Below are 26,588 nucleotides of genomic sequence, written 5' to 3' on the forward strand. Positions count from 1 at the left end.
AGCTAGGTGCCCAAGTGTTAGGAGTAAACCCTGGGTTTCAGAGGTTACATTTGAAAATGACTCATCTTATCCTAGTGTACCCATTTTTTTTTCCTAGAGAAATTAGTGAGAAGATTAGAACTTAAGGGACGAGGTCCAGAACTTGTGGTTGGTTTTATAAGATGGAAGGCTCAAGCTCTACTGTTCTGAGTTCATCTCTTGGAATTTCAAGACTTTCTAGGTAATCATTGTTGCTAATATTGTTTGATGCTGTCAGATCAACAGTGACTCATAGTAACCCTGTGAACAACAGATAGAATCCTGCCTTATACTACATCATGCTCATGGTCTCTGCCAGACAGTCCCATTGTTGCAGTCACTGTGTCAGTCCACCTTGTCGAGGGCCTTCCTGTCTTGCTGGCCCTCTACTTTTAAGATTAAACACTGTGGAAGAAGGATGGGTCATCACCTCCCATGTGATGATAACCACCTCTGAAAACCCACCAGAGGGTCACCTATCGATCAATTCCGATCCTACAAACATACAATAACAACAATAACTACTTTCCCCAGCATGATGTCTTTGTCAAAGGAATGGCCCCTCCAAACAACATGTCCAAAGTATGTGAGGCAAACTTTCATCATCTTTGCCTCCAATGAGCCCCAGATTGTACTTCCTCCAAGACAGATTTGTTTGTTCTTTTGGCAGTTCATAGTGTATTCAGTACTCTAGCACCACACTTTTGGGGCAGTAATTCTTGTTTAGTCTTTCTTATTCATTGTTCAAATTTCAGATGCATAGGATGCAGTAAAAATACTGTGGCTGAGATCTAGTATTCTATAGTCTTTAAAATGACATCCTTGCTCTTCAGCACTTTAAAGAGATCTTTGACAGCAGCTTTGGCCAAGAAACACATCTTTTCGTTTCTTGACTGCTGCTGTCATGAGTGTTAATAGTGGATGAAAGTAAATCCTTGGCAAATTCATTCTTTTCTTCATTGCTCATGATGTTGCCTATTGGTCCAATGGTGAAGATTTTTGTTTCTATGATGTTGAAATGTAACTCATATTGAATGCTGTATTCTTTTATTTTCGTAGCAAGTTCTTCAAGTCTTCCTCACTTTCTACAAAGTGTGTCATCTGTATGACTCAGGTTGTTGATGAGTCTTCCTCTAATCCTGATGCTGCATTTCTCTTCATAGACCCTAGCTTCTCAAATGATTTGCTCAGCTGTCTAGGAGAACAAGCAGGTTTATCCTAGAGAGGATGAAACCAGGCTGCTTCTTGGAGGCAAGGATTCTGAAGCTTCATCTGACATACTTTGGGCATGTTGTAAGGAGAGACCAGTCCTTGGAGAGGGACATCATGCTTGGGAGGGTGGAGGGATAGCACAGAAGATTTTTGATGAGATGGATTGATTCAGTGACTGGGGTAATGGGGGTAGGTGTGTTGGAGACATTAAGTTTGGCACAGTATAAAGCAGGGTTTGGGGCTGTAGTACATAGTGTCACTATGAGTTGCAAGCGACTTGATGGTACATAACAACAACAACAACACAGATTAAATAAGTATGGAGAAAGGATATAACCCTGACACACACCTTTCCTGATTTTAATATCTACAGTATCCCCTTCTTCTGTTTGAATGATGATCAGTAAATTATGCATTTTTCTCTTTGGACAAACTGGATAGTTGCCTCTTTCTGATGTTTAGAGACATCTTTTCCAGCTTCAAATTAAGCTTGCTATCCCATGCTTTCACTGAGAGATCTTTTCCTGAACCACATTCTCAAAAGAACAAACAGTAAACCAAGGGGAAACAAAGGATTCTTAAAGATGAACCATCTACATAGAAGTGACTAGATAGAGCCCATGAAGCTTTACACCATTCTCATCCAGCCTGGGAGCTGTGTAATGTCCTCAGCTTTTGTTTGTTGCCCCAGGTTAAAAATGGACTTGTAGAACCCTTAAGTCTGCTAAAAAAAAAAGGATAATTCTTCTGAAGGTTGTTATTTCTGTGGCATCTGTATACTTGATGCTGTGGAAGTGGGTGAAGAATTACATTTTCACTTTCCTTGTCATAACAAGAGCTTATTCCTGTTTCACAGCTTGAACCAAGTATTAGAAATTTAGCAGAATTGACTATAAATCTGGATAATTGCAGTTGAAGACACTCGCTTTTCTTGGAGCTGAAAAGTGTTACAAGCTTTACATGTAAAGTGAGGGAATGTTTGACAGCCTTTGATGATGGCATATTCTATGTGTCCCTGAAATACTAATGCCAGAGGGATCCTGTAACTGAGAAAGAGCCACCCTCATGTTTGTTACACTGCATTTGCTTCATTGACCTCTGCCGCTACCTTTTCTGGACTGTGAGCAGAGTGTGTTGATATGTAAAAAAATCATAACAAAATACTATAGAAAACAGTTTTATGGATGTAGTTCAAGAAATTGTTTATTTAATCTGTTTCCTGGCTGTTGAACCAGAATTGATTTCTAGCTGACCCTCTAGCTGATTTCAGAGGCTGTAAATTGGAAGCAGGAGTGGCATCCACTTCGTAAACCACATGCCTCTGGAAACTCTATGAACTTTGAGAAACATCGATAGTTATAGAAGGCTTCAGGTCTTTTGTTCATAGGGTCACTATGAGTTGTGCTCCACTCAATGACAATCAACAACAACAGCAACAAATTGCATGCGGAAGTAACTGTCCTTTTTTGTTCCCGGGAGCAGCTAAGTAGATTTGAACCATGTGCCTTTGGTTTGGTGGCATGACGTTCTACCAACTAGGCCACTGATAGTACTTCTGGTTAGTGGTAAGGAGTTGCACTGTCAACCTAAAGGTACTCCTTTCAAATCCAATAGCTGCTTCACAGGAGAAAGATAGACAGTTGTTTCCCATGCAGTAGACAGCCTCTGAACACCTGCTGGAGGGGCGGCGAGGAGTCAGATCCGACGTGATGGTACACACCACCACCACCACCACCACCACCACCTCCACCACATATTCTAGGTGGTTCTTTTTTTTTTTTTCAGGGTGTTGTATCTAGTCACATGAGCAAATGTTCATCTTTCCTATTTTATTCTCCTTCAGCAAGCTTTAGAGTTTACATTTTTAGATGACTCCCCCTCATCTCAAATTTTTCCCCCTCAAAAGCATATTATGTGACCATGATTCAGTTAATGAAAGAGCGTTATAAACATTTTGGCCCATTTTACAAAAGGAAGGAATATGCTTACAAAGGGGGAAAATCTGTTCGGCATGTTGTCAAGGTAATTGGCTTGCAGTTTGCTTTAACTGGCACTTTACGTGTTCCTGTGTGGAGGGTAGTATTGGACTCCGTGTCTTCCTTCAAGAGGACGGGAACTTGGGAAGGAATGGCTTTCCCATCTGCTGGTGCCATAAAGCAGCAGTAGTAATGACCAGTGAGCAAGTGACAAATCACTTCATACTAACTGAGTGGGTCACTGAGATGAAGGAGTGAAAGTGACTGTGACCGCCGGGTGGGGGGAGCTACAGAATCACAGCCTGCCCATGGCCATCATTGGCTTTGTTTCCTGCTGGGCAATACCAGAATTCCTGTGTTTCAAGGGTACTGAATAAAGCACCAAAGCAGATTGAACACAATGTTACGTGTTTTGTAGCTATATTATTGTTCCTGAATTTCTGTTTTTGTCTTCTGTCTCTTACTGCTGTCAAGTTAGAAGCAACTCATAGCTGACCCTCCAGCAGCTGTAAATCATTGCCCATTTCTCCCTCAGAGCCAGTAGTGGATTCAAACCGCCAGAGAAGCACAGGCTTTGGGGTAGCAGCACAGCACCCTGCTGACTGCCCCAGCAGAACTCTCTCCGTGGCGTTACAGTACACACGGATCATTTCTTTTATGTGTAGGAGGGAGAGTGGAGAGAGGAATATCATAGTCAAGTTGGGTTTCCACTTGTTGTCTCTGCTTCATGCCCTCATCCTCGTTGGTTTCCTTCCCTACATGAAATATTGATTGTCGTGAGCATCAGTGTGTCCTGTGGGGTGGTCACAGGACAGCTTGGTGAATATGACCCTATCGGCAGCAGATTTCCTTTCATAACTTTGAGATGGCACAGTTCACGTCACTATCTAGCACCATTTTCTTTAAAGCTACAGAAGGACTGTAAGTCTGGCTAATGACTTGCACCATGTTTCATCACTCCCTTTGACCAGAAGGTTCTATGTGTGCAACACTTTACCTGTGGACCTTTCAGAGGGAGTTCCCAGTGTGCACATCTGGTGTTTAACTGGTGTGCGAGAACCTGCAAGAATGACCCCCTTGCTATCATGTCCCAGGCCTGTCTTCATGCAGGTCTGGGCCCAGCAGTGGGTTCCTTCTGTATCTATGTTTAAAGCTGTACAACGAGAGCTGAAAGCTCTTTGTGGTGAAATCTGGTCTATAGTTCCCAGTGGATCTGAGATCAGGTGGAGATGGAGGTCTTTGTCAATACTGATAAGAAGTCACCTCAGATCACCTTGTATGTGGATGAGGTGGGGGTCTCTGTTAGTGAAAGGATCACCCTGGATCCACCCCGTAGGTGCTCAGTGGACCTGAGATCAGGTGGAGGGGGAGGTCTCTATTAGTGCTGGTGAGAGGTCACCCCGTATCACCCCGTAGGTGCTCTGTGGACCTGAGATCAGGTGGAAGTGGAGGTCTCTGTCAATGAAGGTGTCACCCCAGATCACCCCGTAGGTGTTCAGTGGACCTGAGATCAGGTGGAGGTGGGGTCTCCATCACCGCTTTTGCAGAGGTTCCCTCCCTGACATCATCCCATTCCTGCAGTTACAGCACTAACTTTGTAAAGATTATTGCATCTATTAAAACTGAAGATCACAAACTTTGCGAGCACAGATACCATGCCTTCACTGAATAAACATCCATTCTCACTTGTGCTTTGAGTTTATTAGAGTTCAGAGAAGAGAGTCAACCACTATTTTAACGTGCAATTTTATCTGTTTGTTTAATCACACATTAACGTCATTCATTAACAGAGTTAGGGAATCAAAGTTAGTAAAGCGCATGGCTTGTGTCTGTGAGGTGTCGCCTTGGGCAGGGTGCCAGGGAGACAGGTTCCCCATCTCCACCCAGGGCTCGTGTGCTCCAGCAGGTCTGGGTGACAGGCTGGCAGCATGCAGTGCTGATAAGAGGCTTCTTTTGCCCAAAACTCGGGATGCGGGTGTTGTTGGCAGAGAACACAGAAGGAAAGGCTCTGTTGGGAAAGTGTTGGCGTTGTGAGATTGCTTCTCGCCTACCACGTGTGTGCACTCTGGTGGTGTCATCTGTACCCTAAATGCCCCTTTCTGACAGTTTGAATCCCCTGGCCACTCCATGGGAGAAAAGAGGGACAGTCTACTACCATGAGATTTAAAACTTTGGCAACCCACTAGAGGGTCAACCATGAATTGTTTTCTACTCAATAGCAAAGAGCTCTTGTTTCTAAGTGGCATTTAAAATGACCAGTCTCCATGAATAAATTCTTTGGTTTTTTTGTTGTGAGAATGCATGTTATGGGAGCACAGGCTATACAAGTTAAGGCGGGGCCTTCTGGTGTGCCAACAGGCCTTTCAGCCAATCTCTCACCCCTTTTGAGCTCCATCTCCTGCTTTTAAATGAATGGGCTTAAAAGAGAAAATTTCCTAAAATCTTTAAGCTCTAAAGTGTTATTATTTTAGGGGTAAAAAGGAAGAAATTTAATAAAGATGAATGGGAAGAGGAAACAAAAGGAATTTTAAATAAAAGAGATAGGCTTAAATATTTAGATGTTTTCTCTGCAGATCTTCCGGCCGCTGCCCATTTTTCCTGGCCAGATTCAGGCTGGCTCCCAAAGCCCGCTTTTCAGAAGAGCTCCTTTAAGTTGAAAGATGGTTGAATAGACATCTATCTTTTAGGATTCTGCTCTTCTAAACTAGTTTGAAAATTAAAAGATGGCCCAGTTGTAGGCACTTGCATCATTCTCTTTGTAACCCTTATGTTCGTGTGTTCACTTTTGGACTCCAGCTCCTGAGGAAACGTCACATAGGAAATGACATCGTCACCATTGTCTTCCAAGAGCCCGGGGCACTTCCCTTCACTCCAAAAAGTATCCGGTCTCATTTTCAGCACGTCTTTGTCATCGTCCGAGTGCACAGTCCCTGCACAGAGAACGTGTGCTACAGGTGAGTAGCACCAGGCGAGCGTCCTTGCCCCTCGTCACCCCGCCTCCTTCCCAGTTCCCACCTTCCTAGCCAGAGAATCTCCCAAGATGCCTTTGCTTTTCTGACTCCCCTCTCACCCTCCACCTCATCTCTTCTTCTTTTCCCTGTAATTATACTTTCTACTGTCATCACACTAATGACAGAGGGGGCCTTGGTGGCTTAGTGGTCAAAAGCTCCACCATAATTCCAAAGAAATGCAGGTCAAATCCACCAGCTGCTCCATGGGAGAAGATGGACAGTATCCTCTTGTGAGCCCCTTGGAGGTTCCAACTTGGCAGCACAGCATCACACAATAAAAACTGTCATCACTAAGCTATTTTCTCTAAACAGTAATTGCCTCCTCCCTCTTCCTTCCCCTTCAAAATGCCCAACAGTTCAAAATAGTAAACTCCACATTTCTTCTACCTTCCCTTAATAAACTGTACCTTGCCCACCCGTGGTGAATCTAGAAGCTTGATTGATACACCCTCTATGCAGGACCATTTGAATTAAAACTTTTCAGTCAAATTAATTCTTTTTTTTTTTAATTAAAGCATTTCTTCTCATTCCAAAATCATGGAAAGACTTAATCCCACAAGGATGTTGAAGCGGGTCATTGGTGTTGGCTTTGGTCGTTTTAGGAGAGAGGCCTGTAAGCAGATGCCTCAGAAGCAGGCTCTGACGAGGCTTCTTGTGGCCGTTCTCTGGACCTAGCAGTGGTCACAGCATCACAGGGAAGCGGAAGCAGCAGGAAGCATGGACTGGCGTTCCAGCAAACCTGGTTTGATACTCAGCTCCAACACGCATCACAGCCCTTCTTGGAGCACTCTTGTTCTGATCAGTCTCCAATTCCTTGTCTTAAATCGAGGATCACAGAATCCACTTTGAAGTGTTGTTGCAAAGAATAAATAGCATGTTTTATGAAAAACACCTATTAGAGCTCCTGGCTCTTGCCCACGTTCATTTATAATCTTAAAAAGAGTAGTTGCAAATCCAGTGCCAGCTAAGGGTCAGCAGGTACCCTGAAAGCTCTGTGGGGACTGCAGCAAACATAGGTTCACTGTAAGTCACAGTCGGCTCACGGCACATAACACAGCCCCTACTGACCACATTGGTGAGCACGCACACGCTGAGGGCAGGAGTTACCTGTAGCCAGGGAAAACTAATCTCTCTGTGAGATGTGGCCCCCTCCACCAGTGCATCTTTATAAAAAGTCGCAATCGTCCCTGGTTCTAGCCCTAAGAATAGCAGTGCCCACACATGAACCTGGTCCCCACATACACCTCTGCACATTCCTCCTCTGTCTCCAACCCCTGCCCTAATGCTGGGCCATCATGCCTTAGAGGTCAACCTGGCGCGCTTGAGTCCAGTGGACTCTCAAGGCAGCCTCTCACAGGACATTAACAGAAGATTCACTCTCTCTGCCATCAAATCCAAACCTGTTCATAGCTGGCCCTCTGTTTAGTTTCCGAGGCTGTAAATGACACGAGAAGAGACAGGCTCTTTTTCTCCCACCGAGCCACTGGTGGATTCAGACTGCCATCAGAGAGGCAGGGCCTTTGGGTTTGGAGCACAACTCCCTGTGGACTCTGTCCAGAGCTCCAATTGGTCGGTATAAAAAGGTTTTACTTTGTGGAGATTCACCTCTAAACTGTGTGAGGGCTGCCTGTGTATAATAACGTGCTCACACCCTCTCCAAACTGTGTACTGTCCTGTTCAACAGGATGTGTCATGGATTTTGAGTGGTGCGCACTCATATCCTGATGTAACAGATCTGGTATAGCCTAAGCACCTTCAAATTTCTTACCAGCATGTTGCTGAGAGATATCTGGGTTAGAGGAGATCACTGCTGAAAGATACAGGGTACTTACTCTGCACACCAGTGCCTCAAACAGGTAATGCTGGTGCAGACACAGTGGACTTAGCCCCTCTTCTGGATCTCTCCCAAGCAGGGGTATTTATGCGAATAAGCTTAGCTCAGCCTCCTAACAGATTGGAAACATGTATTTGGCTTCTATTTTTAGATCTAGGAGAATATTTTTAATGTCTTTCTTTGTGCTTATATCATGATGTGATTCATTAGAATAGTCATTTTAAGAATAATTCCTCTCTTTTTGTTTTTATTTCTTTCCGATTTTTCCAGTTAGAATTAAATTACTGGGGGAGGGACATTTTTGAAGCCAATGTTGGTGTAGATCTTACACATAAACAGTGATGTACGCTGCCTTGTTCTCTTGTGATAAAGACAGTATGTGTAGACTGTGCATGGATAGGGCCACTGGTGTTTAGGAATCTGCATTCTTACCATTAAGTTGACATTTTCTAATAAGTTGAAGTGTAAAGTCAGTAATACTATGCCTCACATTGGCAAACGTGCCTCATAAACATTCCTAATCTTTGCCAGTCAGAGAATCAATAACCATTTTTCTGGAATGTTTTAGTCAAATCATTTATAACGCTTTCTTTGCTCTGTCCTATGGGATAAGGCTCAAACAGTGAGACAACATACTGGGAAGGGTAGAGGGTCAGGGAAGGAGAGGAAGACTCAACCGGTGGATTGATGGAGTGATTTCTACAGCAGCCCAAGTGGAACAGAGACCGTGCGGATGGGGCTGGATAGGGCAGCGTTGAGACTGTTGTCCATACGGTCACTGTGTAATCATTTTTCTGGATTATTTTAGTCAATTCAGTGTTGTAACGTTTTATAAAGTAACTGTCACATTTTTAACTTTTAGCATTGTTTGGGGTTTTTATTAATAATTTTTAATGCAACACATACATTTTTTGCAGTATATTCTTTCCATTTAATTTTCCCCCCATTCATTCATGTTGCACATTTTCCTCCCTGCCCACGCCTACCGCCTGTTCATTTTTCTTTGAAGAAAAAAATATACTTTCATTGTTACACAATACCCCCAGTCCACTTTAATATGCATTTCTTTTTTTGCTATCTCATCATGAAAATAATACCTAATCCTATATTCCTTTTAAAAAGTTTTCTCCCTCAACTTTTTCAATGCAGTGTACATTGCTTATCCCCCCTTTTCTTAGGTTCGTCCCCCACCCCAGTGTCAGTCCTGTTTTATAACAGTGGTACTTTGCAGTATTTTTCCTTTTGCGACTGAGATATTTCACCTAGCATTTTTATAAAGCAACTACCAACATTTTGCAAAGTGAGTACCACAGTGGGCTTGAGCAGGACAGAGATGATGAGGATGGCACAGGAAAGGACAGGGTTCAGTCTGTTGTTCACAAGGTCACTATGAGTCGTGCTCAAAGGAACCTAACAACAACACTGTGGAATAAGGTGCCCTGACATATGGTCGAGGACTCTCCTTCATAGGGTCGCTATGAGTCGCCTGCGACTCGACGGCACTTAACAACAACAACAACAACATATGGTAGGTCTGTTCAGTGTGATACTTCTCAAAACAAGCTGACAAAATAAATTCATTAAATTAATGTTTAAGGAAAGGATAATATAGAGCCCAAGTCAACTCTTATCTAGATTGTGTGTTTAGATCCAGAAGATTCCTTAGATCACATCTTTCTCAGGCCAGCGCCCTGGAGGCTGTTTCTCTCATGAGATTGCTGCAGGTCTCCGTGCTTGCCTGAGTGAGGAGGACCCACAGAACCAGTTAGTGAGGACCCATGTGCTACGTAGAGAGCAGAGAAGACATCAGATTAAAACCATGCAGCCTTAGTGATAATGTCGTACCCGCCTCATAGTATTGCCCCTGCATGCAGGAGTCTCCTCAAGAGTAACAGGCCCCCAGGTTCATGCTCTATATCATTTTACCCCGAACAATTTAGGAGGAAGATATAACAATTTACCTGTCTCCTTATGCAAAATATCTGTAGTTTGCATAATTATAGTTAGCCTCATATAACTAACTTGGAGGAATTTGTCGTCATTCCCTTTCAAAGATAAACTGTCAAATCATGAGTTAGTGGCTGACTGAGATTACCGTGCAGACCTGGAGGCTAAAGGTTAATGGCTGAGAGCTGTCTCTAAAAAAGAACTTCATTCTTTAGGAAATGCAAGATGCCGCCTCTTTTAACAAAAATTAGATGATAAGTTCAATCGGCCACTAGTAGTGATTGATTGTGACATTAATAATGGCACTTGAACCCCCACAGGAGGCTTTTGGAGTTGGCACTGCTTTAATCTCCTCTGCAGGTGAGGAAACAGGGTTAAGTAGCTAGCCGAAAGTGGCGCGGTGTGTGAAGCAGGTTCCACGTCCAGCTCCCGACTCCAGACAGTGTGCTCTTCAGCACTTTGATCTATTGTCTTGACCACATGCTTTATTCTCAAGTCCTTCCACTTGCCTGTTTAGCAGTGGTCATCATTTTCTCTCTGGGCAGTAGGGAATGAAGGACTCAAAAGAGTGGACACTGGATGAAGGCAACCTGCTACAACACCTCCACTCTTTATCAGTGACAGTTCCTGGGTCCCCGCTGCCCACAACAGCTCCTGCTAGCTCCCATTCTGAGGCCATCTATATTGGGAGGTGGAGGGGTTTCGTCTTTCAGCCATCATATGCTGTCAAATTATTTGTATAAATAAGGACTGCATTCTTATTCCAAGCCTGTATTCTTGCTAGTCTCAGATGTACGTGAAAAATGGAGGATTATGTAAACTTTTGTTGGAGTTGGTAACCCAGAGTTTGGTGATTCAAGTCCATCAGGGACTCCCAGGAGGAAGATGGGCTATTGCTTCTTGTAATGATTTGCGGCCTTGGAACGGATGAGGAAGGAGGGTCACTGTGGCCTGGAACCAATTTGACAGGATGGGTTTAGTACTGTAGATGTAGATTTGACTTCCTCATTCCATGTACTGTCAACATTTTCCTGCTATAAAAACTTAGTTTAGGTTTTCAAAATGTGAGGATCATTTAAAAAAATTGTCTTATAAATATGATGGGGCTGAATTCCATTCTGCTGGAAATACCATCATGTTCCTCAGGTTCTCTAGCTGCAGAATGAGACTGCTCTTGCCCCTTACACATTCTGGATCTGCCTGCACTGTCCCATTGGTGTCTCTGACCCCATCAGTTGAGTGTAAAAGGTAAGATTTTGGCTAAAAACAAAACTTTTTAACAAAAGATGAAAAACCTCTGGGATATCCAGAAATTAGGAAAAGAAGCTAGATAGACGGGCTCCCAGCTTGATAGTTGGAAGAATAAGCGTGCCTGAGATACAGAAGAGAATATTGTGGCCTCATTGTTTTCGTTTCTCTTCCACAGTGTTGGAGTTTCCAGATCAAAAGACGTGCCACCATTTGGTCCACCAATTCCCAAAGGCGTCACTTTTCCAAAGTCAGCAGTGTTCCGGGACTTCCTCTTAGCCAAAGTGATCAATGCAGAAAACGCAGCCCATAAATCAGAAAAATTCCGGGCCATGGCCACTCGAACGCGGCAAGAGTACTTGAAGGACCTGGCAGAGAACTTTGTCACCACAGCCACTGTGGATACCTCTGTGAAGTTCAGTTTTATTACACTGGGCGCAAAGAAGAAGGAAAAAGTGAAGCCAAGGAAGGATGCACACTTATTTAGTGTTGGTGCAATCATGTGGCATATCATTGCGAGGGACTTTGGCCAGGCTGCTGACATTGACTGCCTCCTTGGGATTTCCAATGAATTTATAATGTTGATTGAGAAGGATTCCAAGAATGTTGTGTTTAACTGCTCCTGCAGGGATGTTATTGGGTGGACTTCTGGATTAATGAGCATCAAGGTGTTTTACGAAAGAGGAGAGTGTATCCTTCTGTCTGCAGTGGATAACTGTGCTGACGATGTGAGGGAAATTGTTCAGAGATTAGGAGTAAGTACATGTTTTATTTTTCCACTATCCTTTCTTCACTTTCAGGTTCACGGTCATTTTTGTTATGGAAATTTGACCCTAGTTACAGCATGAAGGAATGAATTACTACACAATTCCCCCAGCCAGCCTGAGGGATGAAGGCACAGCCATTTGCTGCTGTATTTGCAACTTCACAAACCCAGTAGGGGTCACTGTGCATAAGAGTCCTCTGAGTGGCAGTGGTGGTTTTTATTGTTTTGTTTTAATGGGCACAGTGTAATTTTAAATGCTGAGTCTTTTTGAGCACCTGCTAAATCAAGAAGTGTCTGGCATAAATGGATTGGAAAGGAAAACATAAACCACCTTTTAAAAGAGAATGTAGGCAGATGTTCGTATAATATTTGAAGCAAAAACAATATTGTCTAGATAGTATATCTCTTTATAAAACATTATCTTCTCAGACATTGTTTTCTCAAGGAGGAAATAGGAGCACAATTGCTGATAACTGTATCAATATTTAAAACTTATCTATAGATTCAAGGCTGAGCATGTTTTTACTGGGTGGGTGGGTGCGTGTGTGGGTGGGTGGGTGGGTTTCCTCTAGTGGGTAAAGGGGACCAACCCAAACAAAGACAGGTGCTTTGAATCAGTCAGCCCCTCCAAGGGTGAGAAATGGGTAATCTCTTCACATGAGATTTATATCCTCTGAGAACCCACAGAAGGCTCAGCTATGAGTAGGTTCAAACTCAAAGACACATAACAACGTACACACACACCAGAGCTCTGGTGGCTTAGTCTAGTGTATGAACTGTGCTGATATCCCAATGGCTCTGAGGAGAAAGATGAGCAATCTCTTCCTATGTAATTTGTCCAGAATCCATTGGAGAGTCAGCTACAGGTTGTTTCTGATTGTCCCGCAATGAGCTGAGTATGTATGTATGTATGTGTATGTGTGTTTAAAACTAGTATTTATCTAGCATTACTGTAGTCATTAAATGTATATATCAGTAAATATTTATATGCATGTGTGTATGTGTGTGTGTATAAATAAATGTATATAATCATTAGTCTTCCAGGTATAGTTTTTCTTAATTTAGAAAAACTTAAGGTAAAAAGCCCAAATAGACTTGTATAAGATTCTCATAAAATGTGGTTTGCACCCCTACATAATATCCATGCTGTTCAACAGTTTTAACTACTCCAATTTTTAACAAACTAAGATTCAGATTTTTGTTTGAGTTTTACAAGAGAATAATAACAATAAAACAATGTCCATTTTTGTTCTATATTCCTTTGAGAGTAGGGATTCTCTATGTCATCTAAGAAGGTACAGTATTTCCTATGCTAGAAAATATTTAACCAACTATGGATTATGAAAAAGGAAAAAGTGTATTCATTTCCTGTCTGCTAGCAAGTATGAATCTCTCCTTTGTTAATCAAGACCACGCAATAAAATTAAGTCAGTGTATGATCGCCATGGGAGCCTGATGCGTAATTTTCAGACTTTGTCCATGGTGTCAATAGTATTCTGTGCTTCTGAAAGCAAAACCACCACCACCCTTCCTCAGACACTAAATGCATGGTTGTTTATATTTCATGGATCTATGTGGATGGGTCTCAATATCAAGAAAACAAAGATTCTTACCACTCAACCAATAGGCAGTGTCATGATGAATAGAGAGGAGATGGAAACTGTCAATAGCTTTATCTTGCTTGGATCCATAATTAACACCCTTGGTAAGGAGACACAATGCACTGGGAAACTCTGCAGTTAGGGACCTCTCCATGTTTTTGAGGAGTAGTGATGTCAGTTTGGTGCAGACACAGGACGGGACAGGAGCCCAGAGGAGCAGTCAGGGCTGGTGACCTGGAGGCCAGTAGCACAGCTGCATAGGTCCTGCGCTCAGATGGACCCACTCGTGATCCGATGCTCTGTTCCCACCTTTGTGAAGGGGTTAGAGTATGGCACTGCATTTTTAGTTTTTATTTTGTGTGGGCCCCAAGTCTTAGTGGTCAGTGCTAAGCACAATCGTTAGAGACTGCCATTGTTATGGTAATTAGCATGCGTATATGTGTGTGAAAATCTTCATATAAACGAAGAACATTGCCCTGCTTGTTCATCCACTGGGAATGACAGTAGAGAAGATGAAGAAGTAGCTGAAGGTGAAAGGGAGAGATGTGGCGAGTGTTTGAAGAAATTGTATAGGTCAGACACTGGTCAAACTCTGGCAAGGTTCACTCATCAGTTTGATGCATGAATTAAGTTTCAGCTGGTAATAATATTATATTTGAGAGAAGATAGAATTTATTTTATTCCCAGTCTTTTGGTGAAGAGAGTTAGGGGGGAAAAAAGAATAAAGGAAAAATTTGTTCAGATTCTCCATATTACAAAAATACTTTTTCAACAGTTTTAAATTAGTCCAATCCATAAATTTGGAAACTTGAACCTTTCAGCACTTTCCCATGTGCCAAGAATAGCTACCCCTTTCCACATTTCCTTAAGTCCCAGACTGTCACATGTGTGAAAAGCTGGGTGCGGACATGTGTGCCCCCATACATGGGGGTAGCCGGGGCAGCAGCAGACCTTGGGACAGCACTTAGGGCTGCAGGCCTAATGACACAGGTGTCTGTGTGTATAGCGTGCTCCGCGGAAACTGTCCTCTGCCACCTGAAACTTCATACCAATAGTGCCTAAAGCTCTAGGGAACCCACATGCTGTGCCGTCAGACTTTGCGTCCCACATGAACAAATGATGCCATCGATAGTGTGTGATGGGCCCCTCTTCTTCCATTGCTAGAGGTTGCTTTCACAGAACAGGGTGCTGTTCCACTAATGCACAGGGGACCACAGCTGCCTTCTTCCTCCCATGCTCCCCTTTGTAGGAGAGGGGCAAGTGCCAGGCCACTCCTGCTGATTGCCCAGCTGCCCTGGAGTTACAGGTTTGACTATGACATGGCGGAGGCAAGCAGGAACCTGTAGGCACTCGGGGCTCAGCTGTCTGCAGGGGCATCACCTGCTAACGCTCCTTGTCCCCAGATTATGGAAGGCTCTGTGGGTGGCACATACATGGCCTGGAGGTCCCTTAACACCTAGGCTAGTGGCCAGAGCAGGGCGCAGGCAGGCCTCATGCTGTGATGGCAGCAGTTATAGACCTTTTTCTCAAGATTCTCACCTGCTGCCCTCCTGGAACTTGGGAATGGTGTGGGCCTTTTATGAACAGTCAAGTGAAACTGACTCTGAGATGTATTTGAGAAGTGAAAGTTGCACATATTTTGAAAGAGAGAGAGAGAGAGAGAGAGAGAGAGAGAGAGAGTGTGTGTGTGTGTGTGTGTGTAAGTTCAGGAGCCAAATACATAAATCTAAGAAGGCAGAGGAGAGAGTGGGGCTGTAAACCATGGGTTTTATCTCTCTGGAGAGTGCCCTGGTGGCGTAATCAGAGAGGCTTGTGCAGACCACCCTCAGGCTGTTTGAATCCACAGCCCCTGCATGGGAATAAGGTGCGCGGTCTCCCCCCTGGGCACTACAGCTCCACAGACTTACTGCTAGCAGCCTTGAGTTGGTGAAGATGGACAGCAAAGACTTTGACTCTTTACTGTCATTCTTTTCTCTGTGCATGCTGCCTCAGTAAAGTACAGTGAGCTCTGGGCTTCAGTATGTCCTGTCTTCTACTTCTGCAGGTTGAGTGGAAGGCAGATGGTGGGTGAGCACCATTGATGCTGTGCAGTGGGTGTGGGGGTGTGGCGTGTAGGCCGAGGGACGGGCAGTAGGGGCAGAGCACCATGTGAGCACCTCTACATGTGCAGGTTGAGTGGCAGGGAGAGGACGGGTGGGCACCGCTGATGCTGTGTGGTGCCCTTGTAAGCACCTCCACTTCTGCAGGTTGGGTGGAGGGTAGAGGACACTGTGTATGCAGTGGTGTGGAGACTTCAGGGCGGGCTCTAGGAGCAGAGACCCAAGCGTGTACCTCTATCTCAGCAGGTTGAGTAGCAGGTAGAGCAGAGTAGACGCTGTTGACTGTGCAATGGGTTTGGTGGTGTTACCACTGAGGGGTGGGCAGTAGAGGCCCAAGTGAGAACCTCTACTTCTGCAGGTTGAGTGGAAGGTGGGGATGTGGGCACCAGTAGTGGTGTGGACCTCAGGGGTGGGCACTAGAGGCCCGAGTGACCGCCTCTACGTCTGCAGGTTGAGTGGGAGTGGGGAGTGACGATAGAGGCAGAGGCTCGAGTGTGCACCTCTGTGGGCCATTTGCTACAACCCAAGCGGATGAGGGTCTTCACTGTGTCCTTCCATTTCAGATAGTGACACGAGGCTGTGAGACGGTGGAGATGACCCTGCGGAGGAATGGACTGGGCCAGCTCGGTTTCCACGTGAACTTTGAGGGGATCGTTGCCGACGTGGAGCCGTTTGGCTTTGCCTGGAAGGCTGGTCTTCGCCAGGGAAGCCGCCTGGTGGAGATCTGCAAAGTGGCTGTGGCCACACTGAGCCACGAGCAGATGATTGACCTCCTCCGCACCTCTGTGACCGTCAAGGTGGTCATCATCCAGCCCCACGATGACGGCTCACCTCGAAGGTAAGGCCTGAGGGCCAGGGGGACGCTCAGACCCCGGGAGCAGTGTGCAGGGAGTCTCCTGCTACCAGGCAGCAGCCCAAAGTGGATGTGGGCGCCAATGGCCAGTGGTGAGGAGCTGCACTGCCAACACAAAGGCACACGGTTCAAATCCACCAGCTACTCCACAGAACAAAGATGGGCAGTTCCTCCTGTGCAGCTTACTGCATCTACACACCTTCTGGAGGGTCACCGAGGACTCAGCTCTGACTCAACCATAAACAACACAAAGCTTAAAGGTCCAACGATGTTTACCAATATAGGATAAATGATGAAGTGTGATACCAAAGCAGATTTTGGGGGAAGAAAGCAGGGCTAACGTAATGGAATTCACTGGGTCTCCTGGCCCTCCTTTATCATAGCTCAGCATTTGGAAATGTACACACTTTGTTCTGCATGGTCGCGTTCCTTTCTGTAACGGTAAGCCACTCCCTAGGTACAGAGTGGGAAAGAGCCCAGTCTCTACATGTGTAAAGGAATTCAGAAACTCAGGATCAGTGGGTTGGTAGCTCTGTTTACGAACTGAAGTTAATGTGTGTTGAGTTGTGTTTAGTCGGGACTTGCTTTAATTGGTCGAAGCAGCAAAACCTGTGGAAGGAAATGGCTACATGTGGACGACCCAGTGATTTGTAGGTGGAAGGTAGGGCTGAGTGGAATCAGAGTTCCCTTTCAGTTGTCAATAGAACATAGCCATGACCAGCCTCCAGTCTGGCCCTGCCGGGCTACCGTGGCATATCTCACTGTCTCCCTGTAACGGAGCTCCTTACACGTCGCTGCATCATGGCCTCTGGCTTTGGTTGAGGTAGGATGAACTTGGACCCAGAGGAGAGCACTGTGATCTTGAGTAATTCCTGCACGCTCACGAAACCTCGGCCCCTGTCTGTACAAAGAGACTGTGATGGTACCTACCTCATACATGGTTTTTGTTTTTACCAATTAAATTAGATGCTGTATTGTAAAACACTTAGCCCTTGGCTGACGGAATCGTCTCTCCAGACATTTTTATCTTTTTTTTTTCCCAAAAGGTAAAAGTTTCGTATATTTAAGGCAGGTGATTACAGTCCTTGCTCTGTGCAAGAAAGCTGGTCATTTCCTCCTGTGTGATTTACTGCCACCAAAAATCTGCTAGAGGGTCAGCTGTGTAGGAGATGGTTCCAACTTGATAGTGCTCAACAACAACATACATTTTTCCTTAAAAAAAAAAGTAAAAATTTAAATATATTTAGTTGCATTTCTTCCATATTCTGAATGAAATTCCTATCATTCAAAGGCAGTGTTACTGTAGTGCTGGCTTCTAGGTTTCTTCCTGAGGTGAGAATCCCAGCCATCTGTTTCCTTTCTTTGTCTTGTAAGGCACCTCTGTCTCAGAGAGTGACCTGGATGGAAGTATTCTCCTGGTTCTCTACAGCGTCTTCTGACCACGTGTGCCCTTGGGCCATCTGCAAGGGGCTAATGTGACTGGAGAACTGAATGCTTCATTTGAGCTAATTTAGGGTCACTTTGCTACATGTGACTAGTGTTTGTTGTAATGAAGAGTGTAGCTATAAACCACGGTTTCCTCTTGGAAAACAAACAAGTTGAATACCATCATTCTCTCCAGTTAATGTGCAAAATGTTGTGAGTTTCTGTTTCTCTGAATTTCTTACCATCTGCTCCCAGCCTGACATTTTATGGCCTTGTTTCAAACATGTCCAGTGTGTTTGTGACATAAAAGTTTAATGAACTAAAATTCCTCTTGAAAGTGTAAGTCTTGTGTCACATGAAATCTTCCAAATGTTTCTCATTTCCTTGCTAATTCTGTCTCATTAAATCCATTTGTTCCTGTATCCCATGAATCACATGTAGTTGTAAAGTACTAAGAAAGTATAGATGAAAAACTATTAAGGAGACCTGGAAGCAGCAAAAACAGGTCTTTTAGACCCCAAGAGTGAAAGTAATTTGTTATTTAAAATCTTTTACAGTAAGTTTTAAGCAAGTTATTACAAAGATTTATATACAGTAATATTTCTATATTCCTTAAATAGAAATAGTAGGTTTGTAGAAATTCATTGTTGTTGTGTTGTTTATGTCGATTTGCACTGACCCAAAGCAGACCCTTCAGCGGGTTTTCGGTGGCATTTAACCCTCAGGAGGAGATTGCCCATCCTTCTCCAATGGAGCAGCCTGTGAATTCAAACCACTTGCGTTTGGAATTACAGCGCAGCTTCTTGCCATTAGGCCACCAGACCTCCCCTAGAGATTAATATAGAAGTAGACAAAGATATCTACGGTATTCTTCCTTTAACTTAAAAGATAGCCATTTCTAGGGAGTAAGAAGGTAGACTGTTTGAGTCCACCAGATGTTCTACTGGAGAGGGAGGGATAATCTTCTCCTGTGACAGTCGGATCCGATTCGACAGTACACAAGGGAAGGAAAAGAGAGAGAGATAGGAAAAAATGATTTTTTAAAAAAAAAAGTATTTCTGAGGGAGCTCTGGTGGCCTAGTGACAAGAAGCTGTGCTGCAATCCCAAAGGCACGTGGTTCAAATCCACCAGATGCTGTGCTGGAGAAGGAGGGACAATCTTCTCTTGTGCCAGTTAGATCTGATTCAACAGCACACAAGAAAAAAAAATATTTTGTTGTTGTTGGCTGTACTATAGTAGTAGGAGACTTCAATGTATCACAATCTAGAAAACATAGAACTACCAGAAAGAACCTCAACAAAGATACTAAAGAATTAAATCACATAATCAACCAACTCGATCTCATAGGCATATACAGGCTACTTACTGTACACTCCTCCCCCAAAAAAAGGGATAGCATTTCTCACCTATATTTTAGTTTTAGGTTACTCTTCAGTTAAAAAAAAACCAACACATTTTCAGGAGATCTGATTAATAACATTATATTTGATATTTAAAATGTGATTTAAGAAGAGTAGCATTTCCTAAAAATAATTTATTTTCGGCAAAAACTACCACTGAAAACTTCCAGTTGTTCCTGACTTTATCTCATGACCTGTCCTGCCACTACAGAGAGCTTGTTATATGCAGAAGTCTTGGTATCTGCATAATTAACATCCACATTTTTAATGCACATAACCTTGTTGAAACTGTTCGAGATATTTATTTGGAAATACTGTCTAGGTTGATGGGATCACTGTTACATCATTGCTTAAAAATAGAGACTTTCTTTCTGACTTGTATATCGTCTAACCTTACCCAGAAGGAATAGAACTGTTTGCCTGGTAATGCACAAAAGTATTGAGCTGCTGACCAAAAGGTCAGCAGTTCTAATCCACTAGCCATTTGAGGGAAGAAAACTGGACAGTGTCTTTTCATGGACTATAAATGTGTGAACTGTCTGTTTAAAATTATATCTGTAGTTTTTGCTTTATTGGCTACATTTGGTACTTCAAGAAACTACATGTGGACCTACAACCAGGAGAAGATAAAATAGATGAATGGGATCTTTAAGCATCAAATCCCTATGCACATCCAAAAACTTCTCCACCAGGGTAAAAAGGGAAGCCACAGACTGGGGGAAAATATTTGGTAATGACATATCAGATAAGGGACTTATATCCAGAATTTATAAAATACTTGAGCACCACAACAAGATAAAGGTAAATAATCCAGTAGAAAAATGGGCACAGGATATGAACATACACTTCACCGAAGACGACATTCAGATGGTCAACAAGCACATGAAGAAATATTCAAAATCCCTAGCTCTAAGAGAGATGCAAATCAAAACAACTATGAGATACTACCTCACCCCAGTCAGAATTAGAGAATTTAACAGAACAGCAAGCAACAAATGCTGGCGAGGTTGTGGAAAAACCAGAACCTTTATTCACTGTTAGTGGGAGTGTAAAATGGTTCAACCACTGTGGAAGGCGGTATGGCGCTTTCTCAAAAAGTTGCAAATAGAGATACCATTTGACCCAGCAGTTCCACTACTGGGAATATACCCCAAAGAGACCATAACAGACATCCAAGCATACCCATGTTTATCGTGGGTTTGTTCACAATAGCAAGGAGTTGGAAACTACCTAAATCCCCTTCAACAAACGAATGGGTAGAGAAGCTGTGGTATATTCACACAATGGAATACTATGCTGCATTGAAAAACAAGGAACTCATGCAATATTATTCAAAATGGGTAACCCTGGAGGATATTATGCTGAATGAAGTATCTCATTCACAAAAGGACAAATTCTGCATGGTGCCACTATTGTAAAGTAGGACTGACCTCGGGGTTGGGAGGAGATTGAGAAGCAGGAGTTCAGTAATGTATACTGCATTGAAGCAGATGAGGGAGAAACTTTTTAAGAGGGATATGTTATTAGGTATTTTTGTCATGACAGGAGTCCAGAGCAAAGGCTGTATAGTAGAGTAGACCTGGGGGGAGGGATTATAAAACAATGAAAGAGTTTTTCTTTACTTTTCAATAGTACTTTTAGTGTACTAGGGGGGAAGGGTTGGGAGGGGAGAAAAATGCAACAGTGAATGAATGGAAATCCAAAGTCTCTGTAAATTTTCATTGAAATTAATAATAAATATTTTTTAAAAGTAATAAAGAAGAGACAAAAATAATTAAAAATAATTTGAGAGGGTAAATTTATTACTAGTAGTATTCTAAAATGAAGTAGTGGTTTTAGAAAATATTTTGTCAATTTCTCAAAAAAATTAAAAATTTAACTGTCGTATGATCCAGAAATTCTGCTCCTAAATATGTATCTGAAAACAAAGACTCAGATATTTGTATACAAGAATACACTGTCGCCCTATTCAAAATAATAAAAAGGTAGAAAAAGCCCACGCGCACATAACAGGCAAATGAATAAACAAAATAGCATGCATGTAAAAACAAAAAAAAACCCAACATGTGGGACTAAGAAGAGAAGAGGTAGCACTTGATTCATTTTAAAATAAAAGTACGGCTCTTTTAAACTAAGCACTGGTTGATGACCATTAATTATCCTTGTAGCAGTAGAAACAAGATAAGCTTCATGCTAAAGATAGTCATGAGATATGTGGCATGGAATATTGCCATCTTTCACATTGCTTACAGCTCTTGTTAAGTATTGTGACTAGGTGCTGTGGTTAGGTGCTATTGTGTTTGGGCACTTTTGTTAGGTACTGTTGTGGTTAGGTGCTGTTGGGTGTTGTGGTTAGGTACTGTTAGATGTTGTGGTAAGGTGCTGTTGCTGTTAGATGCTGGTGTGGTTAGGTTTTATGGTTAGGTGCAGTTGTGAGATGTGTTTAGATTCTGTTGTTAGGTGATATTGGTATAGGTGTGGTTAGGTGCTGTTGTTAGATGTTGTGTTAGGTGCTATGATTAGGTGTTGCGGTTAGGTGCTGTTGTTAGATGTTGTGTTAGGTGCTATGATTAGGTGTTGTGGTTAGGTGCTGTTGTTAGGTGTGGTTCAGTGTTATGGTTACGTGCTGTGGTTAGGTGTTATTGTTAGGTGTTGTGCTTAGGTTCTGTTGTTAGGTGTTGTGCTTAGGTGCTGTTGACATGCCCTCGTAACAATCCTCTGAACAACAGATCTGAATCTTGTGGTATCCTGAACCATCCTTATGATCTCAGATATGTTTGAGCCCGTTGTTGCAATCACTGTGGCAATCCAATTTTGGATTTTCTTCCTGTCTTTCTCTGACCCTCCACCTTTCCCAGAATATTGTCTTTTTTCCAAGGATTGGCCCCCGTGACCACATGCTTTAAAAAAGTAGTTTAAGCAAAGTTTCACCATCTAAGCAGCATGGTGCTTGGTTGGGGGTTGGGGAGGTGGGACATACACATTCATTTGAATAGACTTGCATGTATATATTATTTTTAACTTTTAATTGATCTTTAGTGCTAAGAGCCAAATCCACCAATGCTATAAAGCTTGCCAAATTAATTAATTACACCATATTTAGCCTTGACAAATACAGTGAGTAATAGAGTGGAAGATGCTCCAGTGTGTGTTTGTCACTTGCCACCTTGATTTACATGCTGCAGACTGTCAGTGACAAAGCCTGCTCCTGCAAATAGAGAGGCCCGTCACTTGATACACTTGCTCTGCTTGTCCTCAGAACAAAATGCACTTGGTTATGACTTGGGAGTTTACTGGATTAAGTGAAGTTTTAGGCAGAGAAAGTATTTCTGTGGAATCAAAAGCTCCCTATTTTGAAGTCCCTTCGCAAGGCCCATGGTGGTAACAGTTCAGCTGCCCTCCAGCTTGAAAGGAGGCCGCAGCGCTTTGTTTCTCCCTTGGCTTTCTTGGAGCACCAAGCAGAAAGGCTCCCCTTTGGGAAGACTGATTAGCTGAGCATGTGCAGCTTCTAGATTCCGGGGTGAGTTCATACAGAGTGGAAATGAGGGGCAGGAAGCAGCTTGGGAATAATATGCATCAAAAGGAAATGAAGTTTTGAGAGCAGAGTGCTTGCCAGGCAGATAGTCTCAATGCCAGAGATGGAGAGTTGACAAAAACAATGAAGCTCTTTCTTGCTTTTGAAAAGGTGGAGCCAAGGTGCTGGCCCAGCCCCTCCTCACTCTGACAGGAGACTGTGACCTGGAGCAGCTCCTGAGGTGGCACCTGACTGCCCCAGGCTCACCGAAGAATGACAGCTTGTCAGAAGTGAACGCATGCATTTGAAGATACGTCCAAATAAAAAGAGAAAAGAAACACCTTTCACTGCTGTACCTGTTTTGAAGGATTCCCATACTTTATTGACATTTTCTCCAAAACATATTCTGTGGAGCTCAGGCTTTCCAGAGATGGTGTGGATGGAACAGCTGTCAGTTTGTTGTACAGAGGGTCACTGTGAGTCACAGTCAGCTCAACAGTGAGTACCAGCAGTCAGCTATCAGACAGTCCTTGACACCTAATATATAGAAAATCTTTGCTTTGAAGTACATACTGAGCTGTGTGAAATAGTGTCCTTGCCCTCAAACAGGAACTGATGGGTTTCCCAAGAGTTCTTTGAGACTGTCATAAGTCAGCTTCTGTTCCTGGGAATAAGGAGGAGGAAGGCACGACTGTGTGCCCAGTGAGGGAGGCGGATACAGGAAGCCAGAGGTGCCCCTTCTGCAGCAGAGCCTCTCTGCATTCTCCACAGCTCCCCTCCCCCATTTCTAGTTCAACTCCTTCCTCAGAGCACGGGGTCAGGTGACTTTATGGCCCCTCAGCTCTTATTCTGCCCTCAGCCTAGATATCTCCCTAATATTATCTGTAAAGGAAGGAAATTTGTTTTGAAAAGGGAATGAATAGTTCATTGATTGCTAATTTAACATATGACATTGTCCTAATCTTTATTGGAAGTTATAGGATAAGGACCAATTGGCAACATCAGGATGGATGGTGAAGAGATTGAGATTGTACATAGCTTTAGTTTGCTTGGCTCCATAGTCAACAGTCTTGGTTGGCATCAGCAGCCAGGAAATTAAAAGGTGCATTGCAATGGGAAAGTCTGCTGTCAGGGACCTCTCCAAAGTGCTGAAGAGCAATGGTGTCTCTTTAGAGACTAAGGTGCGTCTGATACAGGCCATGGTCTTCGCAATCACCTGTTATGCATCAGAGAGTTGGACAATGACCAAGGAGGATAGAAGGAGAACTGATGCCTTTGAGCTGTGGTGCTGGAGAAGAGTACTGAGAATACCATGGACTGCTAGGAAAACAAACAGATTTGCCCTGGAAAGGGTTAAACCGGGTGGCTCCTTGGAGGCAAGAATTCTGGGGCTCTGTCTAACATACTTTGGACATGTAGTGAGGAGAGACCGGTCCTTGGAGAGGGACATCATGCTTGGGAGGGTGGCGGGACAGCGCAGGAGAGGAAAGCCCTCTATGAGGTGGATTGATCAGTGATTGGGATAATTTGGATGGGAGTGTCGGAGACAGTGCGATTGGCACAGGACAGAGTGGAGTTTAGGGCTGTTGTACATAGGGTCGCTATGAGTCGCAGGCGACTCGGCACATAACAACAACGACAACATAGGATAAGGATATTTCCCTGATAGAAGCTTTGGAATTTCTTTTAATGCACCAGAAGGAGTTTGCTATTCAAGTGAATGAGCATCAATTAGTCCTGTCACCTTGTTGAAGGATTTGGAAAGAATCTCCTAGCTATTAGAAGACTATTAGCATAACAGACATTAAAATTATTAAATTATCAGTGATTCCATTAATCCCTGGGGTTCTGAAAGGATTCATTACAGAGTACACAATATGAAAGGAGCTAATCAGTCTTCTGAGGAGCATGTCTTTGTCTCCAGTGACTTAGCACCTGCCTGTGAGCCTTGTTGGCAACTCTGGCCATCATCGCGGAGATGCCTTAGGTTTTGCACAGAGCACTGTCCCACAGCATGAAGATTGGGCCTTGCCACTGGCCGTGAAGACCTTGTCCTTCTGAAAAATGGAGATTTCCTTTGTGTCTTTGAAACCTTGTGCTTTAGTAGATATCAGTGGTGCAGTGGACACTCCGAGTGCCTGTGAGGGAGACAGAACCAGAGGCAGATGGGTGACAGGGTGACTTCCACAAGATCATTAGATGGGACACTCTGAGTGCCCTGTGAGGGAGACAGCAGGTAGATGTGTGTTACATGGTGACTTCTTACCAGATCTTTGGGCTCACTTAAAGGTTTTCTACCACATAGAGTGAGCTCAGCGGGCAGTTTCAGAGCACAGTGAACATACATTATCATTACCCGATTACCTTGTGGCTTTGTGGTTCCTGGTTGCCCGGCACAACTAATTTGTACAACTACTACCATGGTTTTCTTTTTTTTTTAATATACAAGACTATACTTTGCTCCTTTCAACTTTTTCAGTTCTTTGTCATTGTTTTTGTGTGCCATCAAGTTGGAACCAACACGTAGCTGACCCTCCAGCGAGTTTTCAGAGGCAGTAAATTGCACAGAAGGTGATTGCCCATCTTTCTCCCACAGAGCGCTTGGTGGATTCTCACCACAGGCCCTTTGGGATTGCGGTGCAGCTTCTTAACACTAGGCCACAAGAGTTCTTGAGGTGTTTATTTTATTCTTCTCCTGTTCATTTCTCTTCAGGACTCAATTTTAGAACAGCAAAAATGAAGTCTTGTGTCTTACATGATGGAAAGAGAGAAATAACAGAATAACGCTGTCCTTTGCTTTGGATCAGTGCAGATGAAGGACATTTTGCAGCTATACCATTTTCTGTAATTCTGACTGTGGTGTAAGGTTAAACTGTAAAATCCTATACTTCTATAACCGTACATTACATAGAGGGACCTTTACTTTTTTACTCTGTTGTGGGCCAGTAGGCAACAAGTTGTCAATTATTTAATTCTGTTTGGATCCACAGTCAGCAACCTTAGTACCAGCAGTCAGGAGACCAGGAGATATCCTGCATTAGGCAAGTCGGCTGTCAGGGATCTCTCCAAGGTACTGAAGAGCAGTGATGTCAGTCTGAAGACTAAAGTTAGCCTGATTCAGGCCATGGTCTTTTCAATCACTTGCTACCGATTTGAGAGCTGGATAATGAATAAAGGTGATAGAAGATAAATTGATACCTTTGAGCTGTGGTGCAGGAGAAGAGTACTATACATCCCATGGCTGGCCAAAAGAACAGACAGATATGTCTAAGAGAAAGTGCAGCCAGAGTGTTCCTTGGAGGCAAAGATGACAAAGCTTCTTCTCTCACACTTTGAGCCTGTTAGGAAAGGCTAATCTTTGGAGAAGGACATCATGCTTGGAAAGGTGGAGAGTTAGCAAAACAGAGGAAGACCCTCAACAAAGTGGACTGACACAGTGACTGCCCCAATGGGCTTGAGTATGCCAGAGCTGATGAGGATGGTGCAGGGTAGGACGGGGTTCAGATCTGTTGTTTATAGGGTCACTGTGAGTTGTACTCAACAGCACCTAACAAAGTTTACTTTTTATACCTTTCACTGGGTAATATCACTTCCCTCTTTGTTTTTTGAGGAAAAAGGCCATGTTGTCTACCTGTAACTAGCTTCTTGTGGAATTATCCCTTGGGAAAACATGCATACCTTGT

The 26,588-nt window shown here is 43.5% G+C and overlaps 1 protein-coding gene across 1 annotated transcript in view; it reads left to right on the plus strand.

Annotated features, from left to right (window-relative positions):
- SIPA1L2 (signal-induced proliferation-associated 1 like 2) overlaps positions 1-26,588 on the plus strand; it is a 133,024-nt gene that overhangs the window by 43,787 nt on the left and 62,649 nt on the right. Inside the window, exons 6-8 of the mRNA XM_006902508.1 lie at positions 6,003-6,160; positions 11,425-12,001; positions 16,276-16,550. Coding sequence (XP_006902570.1) covers positions 6,003-6,160; positions 11,425-12,001; positions 16,276-16,550 — 1,010 coding nt within the window. The remainder of the gene's footprint in view (positions 1-6,002; positions 6,161-11,424; positions 12,002-16,275; positions 16,551-26,588) is intronic.

Source organism: Elephantulus edwardii, unplaced genomic scaffold (genome assembly GCF_000299155.1).
Source record: "Elephantulus edwardii isolate Elephantulus edwardi_28Jun2011 unplaced genomic scaffold, EleEdw1.0 scaffold00420, whole genome shotgun sequence".
NCBI lineage: Eukaryota > Metazoa > Chordata > Mammalia > Macroscelidea > Macroscelididae > Elephantulus > Elephantulus edwardii.